Genomic DNA, 14,666 nt, shown 5'->3' on the forward strand with positions numbered 1-14,666 from the left:
CCGTTGACCCAGACATAACAAATCCATCAGTATTCAGAGTGGATACCCGCAAATTTGCGATAGACTGCTCCACCTTGGCTTCACAATCCAGCGGGGTCTTTGAAGCCAAACAGAAGCGTATCAGCAACACCGACGCGATTGGATCAATCCGGCCACAAACGCTTACCCTATTTGGCGTGAGAATCGTCACAACGTCTATTGTGACTTGCCTCGTGTTAAAATGACCTCCCATGCTGTGCTCGCCTTGTGCCCTTTTGGGTCATCTTCTTGCCTGTCCGTCTTCGCACGCCTCTCCGCGAGTGATGGCGGGCCTATCCGTATCAAAATTTATTTTCAGTCAGTCGCGAACTCAGCGATGCTGCTTCGTTTGAGATGGGGATATCACGCCTAGCGTCAGACGATGGCTTCGACCAACCTAGCCAATCCTGCAGAGGAGCATATCGCAGTGGCAGAGTTCCCTGTCAGCATGTCCATGCGTGCCCGGTGACCGGCTTTGCTTCCAATGTGATATCCTACCATAGTGTTCCCGTTTGGTGACCACAAGGCTGTCCATGGGGTCTGGGTACGATTTGAGCGCCAGGTTGCTAGGCATACGCAAGCAGGGAGGTTCCCGCAGCCATGTGAGAGTCCGGGCACGTCCTGAGCTCAACCTGCCTTGTCGAAGCAACTCGCCATGCTCTTGAGACCGCAGAGCGAGGACGTCTCCTACCATCCGACGCGAAGACGGTTAGAAAAGTCAACAGCGGGTTGAGAAATCGCGGATCGCTGGGCGGCATGCCGCCGTGAGTACCTCTGCGATACAACCTGATCAATGGTCGCATACGTCTTCTGGCCGCCTCCGTGCAGCACATTATGGTCAATTGCATCGAGAGAGCAATACGCCCTAGATCTGCCCAACGGGCTACCTGCTAAGCAGGTCCTGTTGGTCTTGATCAGAGATGTGTTCAATGTCACCAAGGACACTGGCCTGACTGACCACAATGCTCGCTTCATCGGATCTGCTGCATAGCGCAACTTGACCTCAGGAATCAAGAACAATACTGTACCGCCTCCGCGTGCATGCGAGAATGTGCACGGCTGACGTGTCATCTGGCAAGGTGAGTCGTGCTATGGTCTTCACTGCTGTGAGGTGCTTGTCGTTCTCTTCCAATACTTTGCAGATGCTGCGTGGCGGCCATTCTCATTTCTACTCTGGGTTCAGCCGCTGGTGTGGCACTGCTCGCTGATCGCCCTCTTTGGCCTTGTTGTCCAAAGGCCTCTATCTCACTGCCTTATATAGCCGCCGACTCACCGCCAAGTGACGTCACCGCCCATTCTTCGCCCCCGGTGCTATGTTCCAAACGTCGAATCTCAGCATCGATAACATACGACTATCATGCAAGAAAAGTGCACAGCCCTTCAATTCTGAGCCCTCAAGGCCTCAAATTCTCACCCAGCCAATCCTCGACCTCACCCCACACCTTCGCCCGCACCTGCTCATCCCACCACCCCATCATCAGCACGTCGTGCACACCGTCCTCTACCCAAATTGTCCGCACATCCACCCCATCGCGCTCCATCCCGCTAACCAGCTTCATCACCTCCCTCTCTAGCCGCTCTGCGTCCCCCAGCACGATGCACGCACGCGGGAACTCGCTGAACAGACTCAGTCCCCGTGGCGACGATATCTGCGGCAGCGCCAGGCTCGTGGGGCTCGGCTTCAGTCCGTTCACCTCGCCATTCGTAGACGGCTCGAATGGTGTCTCGGGCTGATTGGCGGGCGTCCCGGGCACCGATGTCATCTCCCGCAGGCGCTTCCGCGCTGCCGTGTCCATCTGCTCGATCGTCAGGTCCTGCACGCTATGTGCGAACGCATCGCCATAGTATGCACGCAGCACGCGCATCGACGCCGGGCTGACGTATGGGCTGTGCATCGTCTCGAGTGGATTATGCCCGAGGAATGTCCGCTGGAGCAGCGCCCGAGGCTCGGGCGTGTCGACGAGGTAGTCTGTGCTCCCGTGCGGTCGCGGGATATAAGACGAAGGCGATTCTGGGAAAGCATGTGCTGCGCGCTCTGTCAGCGGGGGATCCGTCCTTTTCGACTGCGGAATGCGTACATGGATCACAGGACGGAGAGAGCAGAAGAAGCCCATCCGGAGGGGGCAGCACGCCCTCGTCTCTGATCCACCGCGCTAGCGCGAGCACCAAGTTCCCGCCCGCGCTGTCGCCTATCAGAACGACCTTGCACTGCTTGCTCTGCGTCGCACGCGCGACTCGTTGCTTGATTGCTCCACTGCTTCCCTCATGTCCGGCTTCATCCGGCTTGTAGATCGTGGGCAGCTGGTCCGACTCCGGCGCCGTTCCACTTGATGTACTGTGTGGGATCTGGGAGCTGTCCGAGTCCGGCGTTACATTCGTCGGCGGGCGCTGATGCTGGCGAACAATGTGCGCATACACTGCCGCTGCGTCTTGCACGGCTGCGGGGAATGGTGCGTGTTGCAGGAGGCGATACTCCACGGCTATGAACGATCTGGCATTAGCGTCCACAAGTCGTACGCACCGGTGGACAGGACGCACCGTATATCTGATCGAAGGCTTTGTCCTACATCAAGGAAGTCGTTCGTCAGAAGAATTGTAGCTCATTGCCGCAAGAGAAGCACCTTGATTAGCTGACGGGGTATCTTGGACGTCGACGAGCTCTCGTGCGCTGACATGTGGCAGTAGCCCCCGCCGTGCAGGAAAATGCCGATAAGGGGTTCGTTACCGGCGCGCGCCTCTACATCGGATGGAGACGTTAGCGCAATGCCAGACTCCTTGCGCTGTATGCTGCCTAGATACAAGAATACGTTCAAGTTTGTTCGGCACTGGTTAAGACACAAAGCAGCCCGATTTACACATATGCCAGCAGACCGACCACGCTGCTGACTTGTCGAGTACCAGTTCCTAGCCAGCCACGTTCTCTCCGAGCCTCACCAAGGGCATATAAGTAATGGCCGTCAGGGAAGCGTAGACGCGTCTTAGAACTCTTCTCCACGATTACAACCTCATAGCGACGATCCTTCCCGGTCCGCGGACTAAGCCACCACAAGACTTTAGACAAGACCCACGCGTCCACAGACCAAGAGAGGAGTATTCATGCTTGGACCCCGAGCAAGTACGAGCGAATATATTCGGTCCCGCTCTGCGGTGCGTAAGATTGTGTAAGGCTCCGTGCCCTTGACCTCACAAAGCCCGCATCACGTCAGACCTGAGGCGCTTTCCCCAGAACTTCTGGATCATAGAAAACACACATGACACCAGGCATTCTCATGATGCACAGGCACAACCTGGCCGCCTTGACAAGAACGCGCCGTGAGGGATGCCAGACAGTCGATAGTCGGGTGCAATCTCCGCTCACAATAATACGCTGCTATCTTGCCGCGTTATGAGAATCGAGGTGTCAACTCAGAGCGACGAAACGTCCAAGGGGCAACTCATGTAGAAGAGTCGTAGCAATCAACATACCTTCAGATCCATCCTTTGGCCAAACGAACACGCCTACCCGCTTGAACGGCACCTGTCCGTCCGCCACAATGCCAGTGCGCAAACGCTCCGGCAGCGGGTCCACCCACTCGAACCGAGTCTCCTTGAGCGCACGGTTATCACACGCCTCCTCCGGGTCGCGCGTGCCCCAGGTGACGCCGGCGCGCTCGGTGACCTTGTATATGCGTCGGGTAAAGTTGACGGCGACAATCTGCTTTATGGACCAAGAACGGCGAGGGCGGAAGCTTCTTGGTAGGACGGCGTATAAGAGGACCCAGAAGGGCACCATGAGGAGCGTCGTGACCATGCGCTGGACGACATAGATGGCCTTGAGAGGCTGCCGCGCGAACGGCAAAGACTGCTGGTATCTGAATTCTTCGCGAGACATGTTAGAGAAGGAGGAGAGGGGATATGGGCGGAGACTCGAGGGAGACGGTGTATTGACATCGTGAGTGCGGAGGGGGCCACTTGCCTTCACGCGCATCCCCTTCGACGCTCCGCGTGACGTCACCTCCTGCATCGCGGCCGCGCGCACGTGAGTCAATCACACCGCGACCGTCGGTCTCTGGTCGGGCTGCTCTGTCCCGACCGTCTTGTCCACCATGTCCTCCGCCCTCCCGCTCTGCCGCCGCGCCCTGCTCCGACGTCTCATGTCCACCTCGCCACGCCGCGCAGCAGACCCGTGGCTCCTCCCGAACACCCCCGAGCACCTCGCAAACACGACCACTCCCGCCGATGCGCCCCCTCCGCCTGCACCCCTTCCTCGTCCCGGCGAGAGCGTAGAGACCATGCGCGCCAGGCTCGTGTACCAGTCGCGCAAGCGGGGCACCCTCGAGAGCGACCTGCTGCTCAGCACGTTCGCAAAGGAGCAGCTCGGCGTGATGGATGAGGCGGAGTTGAAGGAGTTTGACAAGGTGGCGCCCCTCTGAGACCCTCCCTGCGCCTGCATGCTCATGGCCTGCCTGGCACCCCAGCTCATGGACGAGCCTGACTGGGATATCTACTACTGGGCAACCAACAAGAGGACTCCGCCCGAACGGTGGGCCAGCTCGCCGCTGCTAGAGAAGTTGCGCGTGCACGTCAAGAACGAAGGCAAGGTCGTTCGTCGCATGCCCGAATTGTAGCCTGTTCCATGAATCCATTTGTCTCACATTGTCTGCACGAGCGGACATTGTTCACATTGTGGTTTTCACAAAGATGTTGCGCCGGTGAAACGCTGACAAATATCCCAATGTCGGTTCAGTGTATTTCCTTGATCGCAGGCCTAGTATGAAAATCATCACGATTTCCCGTCACCGAGCGCAGAACCATTCCCGCTTGGGAAATTGCTGTCGGAAGCATGTCAGACGCCCTGTGGCGGGGCTCGACAGGCTACAGCCAATCTCGTGCTTGATTCACTGGTCCCTTCACGTTGTCTCAAAAGTAAAACCATCGCTGCGAACCCAGAACAACTCCGAGAGGATTGCTGAGTAGTCTCATCGTGTGCAATGCGGAGATGCAAGTGCGTGAGACCTATAGGTTCAAAGTGATGACTGAAGGCGGAAGAATAAGTTGGTACGAGCCACTAGTATAAACGAACGCTCAGGGAAAGCACGATCTGTGGCAAGAGACGAGGAATTCCGGTCAAGAGATGATGTCAAGTGCGTAACGTGGATGACCTTGTAGGACCTCAGGGTGCACCGGAGGCGTATCGTGCCCTCCAAAGTACAAGTACAGCTCCAGGAGCAGCCGGCATCGAGTCGTCGAGCTGTGGATCACCAGTAGGAGTAGTTCCGTGCCTGCATCGAATGAGGGCAACGGAGACCACGAATTTCACATGGTCAGACAATCCTGACGCCAGGACCTGCGACACGGCGGGTGGTGTCGAAAGCAGGACGAGGTAAGACAATGCGCTGTGCCGTCGTGGAGATATTCGTATTCCCAGCAGGGGTCGTCGGCAGCTCTCGTGAAAACCACAAAATTATAATCGACGGCGTCCAAAAGTCCGTAATACGTAGCAGCGTAATGTACTTTCCATCTCGATACCCGTCTATAGATCCCCGTCGGTCCTCTTATACTCAAGCTTCTGCTCGTACCTCCTGAGCAGCAGGCGGTCTACCCAACCACCTGGCGGGAACGCCTTCTCCCACTGGTTATGCAGGTGCACTGAGAACACGCGCCCGAGCGCCTTGTCGAGCCCGCCGCCCTCCTCGCGGCCCTGGCCCAGCGTCCACTGCCCGTTCTTCGGGTCCGCCGCGAACGGGTCCGGCAGGCGGTTGTCCAGCCGGCATGAGCGCGCGTCCGAGAAGCAGAACGGGAGTACCTTGAACGGCGGCACGGACGCCGCGACGAGCCGCCGCCACAGCTTGAGGTACAGCGTCGCGCCCCAGTCCGTCGTGCCCTTGCGCGGCGCCTGCGAGGTCAGCATGACGTGGAACGCCTCGCACAGGTACGGCGAGTGCTGCCGGAAGCGCATCAGCGCGCCGTTGAACGGCACGTACAGCTTATCTGTGCGTCCGGGTCTCGTGAGCGGCGGCGCACATAGCAGATGAAAGCGGCGTACCGTAGCAGTCCCACTGCGTGACGAACTCGTGCTCGAGCAGCGGCGCGAGGTCCCGCGTGAGCAGCGAGTCCATGTCGACCCACACCCCGCCGTACGCCCACAGCACGAGCAGCCGCACGAGGTCGCCGTCGATCCACGCGCGCGCGTCCTTCACGCGCAGGAGCTCGCTGCCCTCCAGCTCCGTGCCCTGCGCGAGCGCGTCGTAGTCCACCACACGCAGCTCGAACGCTCCCGGGTAGCGCCGCCGCCACTTGGCGAGGATCGCGTTGCCGGAGAGGTCGCCGTTCGACCAGAGGACGAGGCGCGCGGCGTCCGTGTCCTGCGTCGCGAAGAACGACTTGAGCATCCACTCCTGCCGCTCGCCGAACGGCGCGAGGTCCGTGCGCCAGTAGGTGTGATAGTGCGTCCGCGCGCCGTCGGGCTCGGGCGCGGCCCCGCCCGCGATCGTCCCTGCAAAGTCGTAGCAGTCCATGCCGAGGCGCAGGGGCAGCCCCGCGTGCACTTCCGTGCGCTTCGGGCCGTACAGCGCGTCGCTGACGTTGTACCGCGGGGAGACGCGGGCGGGGTCGAAGCAGCCCGCGAGCGGGAGGATGGGCTCGATCTCGGACTGGATCCAGTCGCGCGAGTAGAACGCGAGCTCGATGTGGGGCTCCCACACGAGCAGGCCGCCGAGAACGAGCAGGATGGCGGACGGAACGAAGATCTTGACGAGGGTTATGAGGAGCCGCGTCCGGAGGAGCGTGTGCCGCAGGGCGACCCATCGGCGCCGCCAGTGAGGCGGGACGTCGGGTCCATCTGAAGGAAAGGTATCCAGGGGCGAGAATGCTCGACCTTCGGATGATGAGCGTTGTCTCGGGGTTGACTCTGAGAAAGCGTACAGCGGCAGACGTGCGTAATCCCCTCGCGGCATCGGGCGCAGCACTCGGAATACTCGTTCCCTGCGAGGCTAGGAGGACCGGAGACGGGTTATAGACGGTAAGAGGCAGCAGCTATGAGTCCATCGGTGGGTTGTCGGTTAGAGAGCCATCGAAGGCTCAGCCGCGCGTGATCGCGGTCTTTGATGGTGATCAGTATTTCCAGCCCCGACTGATCCCTCAGGCGCCCGCCATCGACGCGAATCGAGTAAGTCTACAACTTCGAATCAATACGGAGGGGGGGGGGCGAGATGAACATACCTTAGCCGTAGATGGTACAATGACTGAGGAGAGAAGTGGGGTGCGGGAGAGCGAGGTATAAGTATGTAGAGTAGGTATCACGTGGAGGTAGACAGAGAATGAGCTACGGTTTCGGATTGACACAGGGAGTGCGGATCGCGACCGCGGACGTCAAGTGTTCTCAGGGAAGTCAGAATCCGACACAGATGTATTCTAGAGAAACAGTCTTCACTTTAAGCTTCAAGAATGTACTACAATCAGCTCATATGTTGCAATTGCAGGCAGTCACAGTTATCTAGGTCATTCCTTGGATACCTTAGACTCTTGTACAAAGCCGCATCATTGGCTGTATTAAGTAGTATTTACATGCTCGTGAGTAACCATGAGACTTGCGATTGGAGCTCGCCGCGTCGCTCGATCGCGGGTGGCTGAGGGATCAGTCGGGGTTAGAATCACTTACTAAAACAGGCGGGCGCCCCGCGAACGAACGAGCGAGCGACAAGGATTGAGCACCCCTACTCGCCACCTTCCCGCTCAATTCAATGAACTTCTTCTGAATTAGTTATGTCGTTATCCAAAGCACTTGAGGATGCGAAGAATCGATAATGATATCGGTATCACTGCACATTGAACAAGCTACGGAACGGGAATGAGATGACTTTCACATTGCGACAAGAGGACTTGAAGCTTGAAGAAGCACCAACTTCGATTGGCAGCGCAATCCTATAGACTGGCTTCGAATGCTGCAGGGAAGCACTGGGTCTTTGATCCGACTATCTACGCAATACCTCTTTTCCAGCATCTCGCTAAGCAGCAAGGACAGGCGAGCCGGCAAGCAAGGAGGCCTCGAGACGGGCGGCCAACTTCTACTGTAAAATCATGACAGCGTCTTAGACCAACCACGAACACCTCATTCTATTCACGACAAGGCACTAGGCTACGGCGACGCGAAGGAGCTGACAATAGGGAGAATAGCGACGAAAGTAAACGGCGTGACCTTATACGATAGATAGACTAGTCAGACAGAGCCGGCGAGAATAGCTGCGACTGGCCGGCTGGTATGATGTGTGCCAGAATGCGAGGGTTCCAGACATGAAAGCCATTTATGATACAGAAGCTCCTTCAGATGCCGTAAGCCGCATGTTCGCCGTGGATAGAATTCGGGTTCGCCAGGTTGGTCTTCACCGACACACTCCTCCGCCTCCGCACCCCTCCCCTCCTCGGTCCTACGCAAAACCCCTCACGTCTTGGCACAGTACAGAGTCTCCGGACTGAAGCGTGACAAGAGGCCAGCCGGGTGGCACTAGCGATGCTCATCGCGCGACAGGGACACCACCACGATACGCTGCCTGGCCGTTGTACGCCGCTCGTGGCGGTTGCTGGGCCTGAGGAACGGCGGTCCCATTGCCATTGACCCGTGCTTGTTGAGGAGCGCTAGAGTACACCACTTGCCCTGGTACTGGCTGAGACTGAGGAGCGGATTGACGCGGCTGTTGAGGCTGCGCCTGGTTGGCTCGTGGCTTCTGCTGCGGCTGCGGCTGTTCCGGAGCCTCCTCAGTCGCACCAGGCGCGACGTACAAACCCTTGTCAATGTACTGCGGGATTGGCTGGATCTCCGTGCCGAGTTCCTGCTCAATCTTGTACAAGTTGAAACGATCCTCGTATGTCACGAGATTGATCGCAAGACCCAAGTGACCGAAACGCCCTGAACGGCCGATACGGTGGAGGTAGGTCTCGGAGTTCTTGGGAAAGTCGAAGTTGATGACGACGTTGACGGCCTGGATATCGATACCACGCGTGAGGAGGTCCGAGCATACAAGGTTGCGGCAAACGCCGTTACGGAAGTCGTGGAAGACGCGGTTACGATGCGACTGTAGCATCTTGGCGTGTGAGTAAAAACATGAGTAGCCAAGTTCGGTCACTTTCTTCGCGAGCAGCTCGACACGATTCGTGGAATTACAGAAGATGATCGACTGGTTGATTTGCAGCTGTGGGAAGAGATCAGCAAGCGCTTCACAAACTAAAGGGCGTGTCACACCTTAGAGAACAGTGTATTGAGACAGTGCACCTTCTGTCGTTCTTCGACATAGGCGTAATATTGGGTGACACCACGCAGGGTGAGTTCGTCCATTAGGTTGATCTCATAGGGTGATTTCATGTGCTTGTCCTTCATAGGGAATGAGATTGACCAGCAACGCGGTTTGAACAAGAATACTGACCTTGAAGTCCTTCACAATTAGGGGAAACGTGGCACTGAACAGCATGACCTGACGGTCCTTTGGCAAATATGAGAGTAGTTGCTCCATGACGGGGGCAAACTCGGGCGACAGCAGCTTATCAGCCTCATCCATGACGAAGACAGGGCATTCGCTGAGGTCCGCGACGTTTTTGCCCGCGAGATCCAGTATACGGCCAGGCGTGCCGACAAGAACATGTACAGTCTCCGATAGACGAATGATGTCGTCTTTGAGAGTGGTGCCACCGGTCGTGACCATGACCTGAACGCCCATATGCTTTCCGAGGATTTTGCATACTTGGGACGTCTGCAGCGCGAGCTCACGAGTGGGCACGAGGAGGAGGGCCTGAATCTTATTCTTGGTAATGTCTACTTGTTGGAGAGAAGGGATGACGAATGCTGCGGTCTTGCCTGTACCGTTCTTTGCGCGGGCAAGGACGTCGCGTTTGGTGAGGGCAATGGGAATAGCTTCCTCCTGTATGGGCGAGGGTTTCTCGAACCCAGCTTCATAAATACCCATGAGGAGCTCGCGGCGGAGGAACATCTCATCGAACTCAAGGCCCCTTGTCGCTGTGACATCTTCAGTCTGCGGGCGGTCATCTTTAGGTGGTGGCCGCAGGCCGGATTTCCATGCGTCGCTGTTGCTATACGTGTCGTATGAGTGGCGGCAAGATTTGAGTCTTCAATGGAACAGACTTACGCAGTGGAGGAGGAGGGACGTGCTTGCTGTTGTTGGGCCATGAATGATGAAGAAGTGTCGGATTGGGATGAGTAGGCGTTGGGTGATTTTGCGCGGTCTCGGTGATGTTCTGTGAGAGCAGAGTATTTCCGGACGAGAACAGCTGACGGGTTATGGAAATATTCTAGAGAGCAACCTCAGGTGTGGCTGGTTGTCTCCGTTGTGTGGTGTGGGTTGTGGTCGCTGGTGCTGGTGTAGTCGTTGTCGTTGTCGAAGAAAATGGCAGTTAGCTTGCCGGCCTTGAGGTCGCGTCACACAGTGACAGAGTGTGATAGATCGTGACTTCCCGCTACGTCACGCCCACACTTGGACAGCCGTTTGGCGCGTGGGCAGGTATATATATGCACGAAAGTATGGTTGCGTATGGATGAGTGGCCATGACACGTCTGAGAGTACAAAACAGAAGGGGATCACTATAATATGGTTGAGGACATGCCGTGCGACGATCATTTCGGACGAGTCCACTGAATGGGTGGTCTTCCTGGCGTCAAGTAGTGATCTTGGCACACGAACAAATTGACGATTGCGGCGAACAAACAGGACCCAGCATTTTTACACGCTCGAGCGCCGAACCGTCTCGAGAAACATGCTGAGGGTAGTGGTCGTCCATGATAGATATCATGTGGCTGGCGAGCATTTCCGTGTACCCGAGGCTTTGAAACGTAGGCTATTATACCACCCAAAGCCGTGTAGGATGTCCGATGCAGATAGAGGGGTCTGGCGATGTACGCGATACCCATATCGAATTGAGAGTAGGAAGAATAGTTCCAGTCCGAAAGCGGCGCGCGTGAGGAATTGGCCTTGGAAACCATTTAATGTAATTTCTGAAGTAGAACTAGAGGCGCGTTAGTGTCCTAAATGGCTTATATGCGTGTGTACACATACAGCATACAACTATCCTTACATTGATAACGGAACTAGCGGTGATGGATGTAAAGGAACTGGGGAAGCCTCTCTTGGCTCGTCTGGCCTGCGAGGTGCGTCGTCGCTTGCGCCGCTCAATTGTAGCTTGAATGTTTTGCACGGCTTTCACGCTAGTCTGTATAACACTTGCATAATATAGAACTGTGTAGGGCGAAGGAGATTATCTTTTACTGGAAAAGGAGCTCAAGTACGCATACCTTGAGGACGTCAACGTCCATGTCGTCCTCGATATCAAAGCCGATATCTGCCAGTGGTCCAATATTATCTTCTGTCGGATTGTGCTATGGCGTCAGCCTGGCTAATGGTTAAGCTTCACCATTCGTTTGTTTTCGCATTCCTCGCTTTGCTTCTAGTCGGTCAGATCCCCATGCATGGTGACTACCTGCGGCTGAAGCCGTACCGGGATGATGTATACTTTCCAATAGGGATGCCATGCCTTAGACTCGTACGACATCTAAGACAATGCATCAATAGAGTCATTACATCCCTGCTTCAGTACCATACCTAGCGTCGATACTTACATTTAGACGCGATCAAGGGGTCTTCTTCCTTGCCGATCATTTCCACTCGTCATGGTCTGGTCTTCTTTACTTTCCGCGCTTCTCTCGGTCAATACGGTTCAGCCGTGAATGCGCTACATAAACGACCTAACCGCTTACTCGGCGCGGTGCACTGCGGCAATTTTCAATCGTTCAGATACTAATGTGCTTTCTTCATTTCTTGAAGGGGCGTAGATACTGTTGACTGTATGCGTAATTCGACCCGGCAGAGCTTGATCTCAGCCCCAGACCATCTCGACAGCGTCTACCTAATTGCAATTGTTAGCTCACCGATTCAAATGAAGCGTTATACATGGAAAATACCAGCTGTCTCCATGTGCGCGAACATGAGTGGTGTAATTGTATCTGTCGATACAGCATATCCTTCATATCTAAAGCCTAAGCCACGAGCATGACACGCGCGATGGGACGTCAAGGTACGTTTTTACAGACATGACAACGTCTTTATGACTGTGCAAGTAAATTGGACAGGTCGTCCGAGATGTTCAGTCGCCGTTGCCTCCATAATCTGTAACGAACTATACTCACTTTGCCTACTTCGCTCGGGATATAGCAATATATTGTTCGGCTATATTCGGTGTACACCCCAAACTCATCCACAAAATTATTCTCGCACCTGGCGTAGCAATCAATCCGGCTGTGGCGTACATTTGGTGGTATGTCAATCGCGATCCGGCCTAGCCAAGAGCACTTCGGTCACTGTGACCGACTCGCCGCCCGCTGCATGTGACAGGTATCAGGTGAATGTGACGTCTCGCGTTTACAACTTGGATGGAGCTGGGTCCGAAAGGAGCAATGGAGAAGTCGAACAGCGCGCCGCGCGTGCAGCGCAGGAACATCATCCTGTCGGGCGACAGCATGGGCTGCACTTGGTGCTTGTGCTGGCACGGTGGATCGGAGCGAGTGTGCTACCACCTCCGGGCGGCCTTCTGCGCTCTCTGTCCTGTGATGCGTGTATGCGTTTCGTCGTTGATGGATGCCTGATTCACCGCGCATGCAGCACACACATTATACAGCCTGGATCATTCCAGGAGTGAATGGGAAGACAGGGTACTATCTCGTCGACATGCCCGAGCCTCTAGCGGACATTCCTCGGGCATAATCCGCTGGAGACGATGCGCAGTCCATACGTCAGCCCGGCGTCGATGCGCGTGCTGCGTGCATACTACGGCGATGCGTTCGCACATAGCGTGCAGGACCCTGACAATCAAACAGATGGAACGGCAGCGCGGAAGCGCCTGCGGGAGATGGCATCGGTGCCTGGGACGCCCGCCATTGGGCCCGAGACACCATTGGAACCGTCTATGAATGGCGAGGTGAACGGACTGAAGCCGAGCCCTACGAGCCTGGCGCGGCCGCAGATATCGTCGCCACGGGGGCTGAGTCTGTTCAGCGAGTTCCCGCGTGCGTGCATCGTGCTGGGGGACGCAGAGCGGCTAGAGCGGGAGGTGATGAAGCTGGTTAGCGGGATGGAGCGCGATGGGGTGGATGTGCGGACAATTTGGGTAGAGGACGGTGTGCACGACGTGCTGATGATGGGGTGGTGGGATGAGCGGGTGCGGGCGAAGGTGTGGGGTGAGGTCGAGGAGTGGCTGGGTGAGATTTGAGGGCTGAGGGTTTGATGGCTGTGCACTGTTCTTGCAATCATTAGTAGTATGATATCGATGCTGAGGTTCGACGTTTGAGATATGGCATTGAGCGCGAAGAATGGGCGGTGACGTCACTTGGCGGTGAATCGGCGGCTATATAAGGCAGTGAGATAGAGGCCTTTGGACAACAAGGCCAAAGAGGGCGATCGCGGAGCAGCGCCACATCAGCGGCTGAGCCCAGAGGCGTGGCTGTAGAATTGAGAATGGCCGCCACGCAGCATCTGCAAAGTATTGGAAGAGAACGACAAGCACCTCACAGCAGTGAAGACCATAGCACGACTCACCTTGCCAGATGACACGTCAGCCTTGCACATTCTCGCATGCACGCGGAGGCGGTACAGTATTGTTCTTGATTCCTGAGGTCAAGTTGCGCTATGCAGCAGATCCGATGATGCGAGCATTGTGGTAAGTCAGGCGAGTGTCCTTGGTGATATTGAACACATCTCTGATCAAGACCAACAGGACCTGCCTAGCAGGTAGCCCGTTGGGCAGATCTAGGGCGTATTGCTCTCTCGATGCAATTGACCATAATGTGCTGCACGGAGGCGGCCAGAAGACGTATGCGACCATCGGTCAGGTCGTATCGCAGAGATACTCCCGGCGGCATGCCGCCCAGCGATCCGCGATTTTTCAAGCCGCTGTTGACTTTCTAACCGTCTTCGCGTCGGATGGTAGAAGACGTCCTCGCTCTGCGGTCTCAAGAGCATGGCGAGTTGCTTCGACGAGCAGGGTGAGCTCAGGACGTGCCCGGACTCTCAGATGACTGCGGGAACCTCCCTGCTTGCGTATGCCTAGCAACCTGGCGCTCAAATCGTACCCAGACCCCATGGACAGCCTTGTGGTCACCAAACGGGAACACTGGTATGATATCACATTGGAAGCAAAGCCGGTCACCGGGCACGCATGGACATGCTGACTGAGAACTCTGCCACTACGATATGCTCCTCTGCAGGATTGGCTAGGTTGGTCGAAGCCATCGTCTGACGCTAGGCGTGATATCCCCATCTCAAACGAAGCAGCATCGCTGAGTTCGCGACTGACTGAAAATAAATTTTGATACGGATAGGCCCGCCATCACTCGCGGAGAGGCGTGCGAAGACGGACAGGCAAGAAGATGACCCAAAAGGGCACAAGGCGAGCACAGCATGGGAGGTCATTTTAACACGAGGCAAGTCACAATAGACGTTGTGACGATTCTCACGCCAAATAGGGTAAGCGTTTGTGGCCGGATTGATCCAATCGCGTCGGTGTTGCTGATACGCTTCTGTTTGGCTTCAAAGACCCCGCTGGATTGTGAAGCCAAGGTGGAGCAGTCTATCGCAAATTTGCGGGTGTCCACTCTGAATACTGATGGATTTGTT

The 14,666-nt window shown here is 56.2% G+C and overlaps 6 protein-coding genes across 6 annotated transcripts; 2 read left to right on the plus strand and 4 right to left on the minus strand.

Annotated features, from left to right (window-relative positions):
• Nucleotides 1-1,412: 1,412 nt before the first annotated feature.
• On the minus strand, nt 1,413-3,790 carry POSPLADRAFT_1047199 (hypothetical protein; the record flags this gene model as incomplete). The annotated part of the gene is made up of 6 exons (XM_024479225.1): nt 1,413-2,044; nt 2,097-2,226; nt 2,392-2,498; nt 2,557-2,581; nt 2,640-2,809; nt 3,484-3,790. 6 exons carry the CDS (start codon nt 3,788-3,790, stop codon nt 1,413-1,415), a joined length of 1,371 nt encoding a protein of 456 aa, XP_024337660.1.
• A 361-nt stretch (nt 3,791-4,151) lies between these two features.
• Nucleotides 4,152-4,625, plus strand: POSPLADRAFT_1145957 (hypothetical protein; the record flags this gene model as incomplete). Its single annotated transcript, XM_024485863.1, has 2 exons — nt 4,152-4,415; nt 4,476-4,625. 2 exons carry the CDS (start codon nt 4,152-4,154, stop codon nt 4,623-4,625), a joined length of 414 nt encoding a protein of 137 aa, XP_024337661.1.
• Nucleotides 4,626-5,530: 905 nt separating this feature from the next.
• On the minus strand, nt 5,531-6,389 carry POSPLADRAFT_1146167 (hypothetical protein; the record flags this gene model as incomplete). Its single annotated transcript, XM_024485891.1, has 2 exons — nt 5,531-5,988; nt 6,044-6,389. 2 exons carry the CDS (start codon nt 6,387-6,389, stop codon nt 5,531-5,533), a joined length of 804 nt encoding a protein of 267 aa, XP_024337662.1.
• Nucleotides 6,390-6,515: 126 nt separating this feature from the next.
• Nucleotides 6,516-6,779, minus strand: POSPLADRAFT_1089347 (hypothetical protein; the record flags this gene model as incomplete). The annotated part of the gene is made up of 1 exon (XM_024483070.1): nt 6,516-6,779. A coding segment is annotated over one exon (264 nt), but the record flags the coding sequence as incomplete, so codon positions are not given.
• Nucleotides 6,780-8,089: 1,310 nt separating this feature from the next.
• On the minus strand, nt 8,090-10,286 carry POSPLADRAFT_1074739 (hypothetical protein). Its single transcript, XM_024482740.1, has 4 exons — nt 10,134-10,286; nt 9,417-10,077; nt 9,236-9,364; nt 8,090-9,185 (listed from the first exon to the last, which is right to left on the minus strand). The coding sequence occupies exons 1-4, from the start codon at nt 10,172-10,174 to the stop codon at nt 8,511-8,513; spliced, it is 1,506 nt and encodes a 501-aa protein (XP_024337664.1). The 5' UTR covers nt 10,175-10,286; the 3' UTR covers nt 8,090-8,510.
• A 2,485-nt stretch (nt 10,287-12,771) lies between these two features.
• On the plus strand, nt 12,772-14,289 carry POSPLADRAFT_1146150 (hypothetical protein; the record flags this gene model as incomplete). Its single annotated transcript, XM_024485888.1, has 5 exons — nt 12,772-13,224; nt 13,598-13,710; nt 13,768-14,035; nt 14,127-14,166; nt 14,258-14,289. 5 exons carry the CDS (start codon nt 12,772-12,774, stop codon nt 14,287-14,289), a joined length of 906 nt encoding a protein of 301 aa, XP_024337665.1.
• Nucleotides 14,290-14,666: the final 377 nt, after the last annotated feature.

Source organism: Postia placenta (genome assembly GCF_002117355.1).
Source record: "Postia placenta MAD-698-R-SB12 unplaced genomic scaffold POSPLAscaffold_9, whole genome shotgun sequence".
NCBI lineage: Eukaryota > Fungi > Basidiomycota > Agaricomycetes > Polyporales > Adustoporiaceae > Rhodonia > Rhodonia placenta.

What these genes read in the sequence shown, in the direction of transcription:
- POSPLADRAFT_1074739 (XM_024482740.1), bottom strand. Translation starts at nt 10,174, where the DNA reads ATGGCCCAACAACAGCAAGCACGTCCCTCCTCCTCCACTGC. An exon ending in TAATTGTGAAGGACTTCAAG is followed by an intron (nt 9,365 to 9,416) that starts GTCAGTATTCTT and finishes TTCCCTATGAAG; the next exon opens with GACAAGCACATGAAATCACC. An exon ending in TCAATACACTGTTCTCTAAG is followed by an intron (nt 9,186 to 9,235) that starts GTGTGACACGCC and finishes CTCTTCCCACAG; the next exon opens with CTGCAAATCAACCAGTCGAT.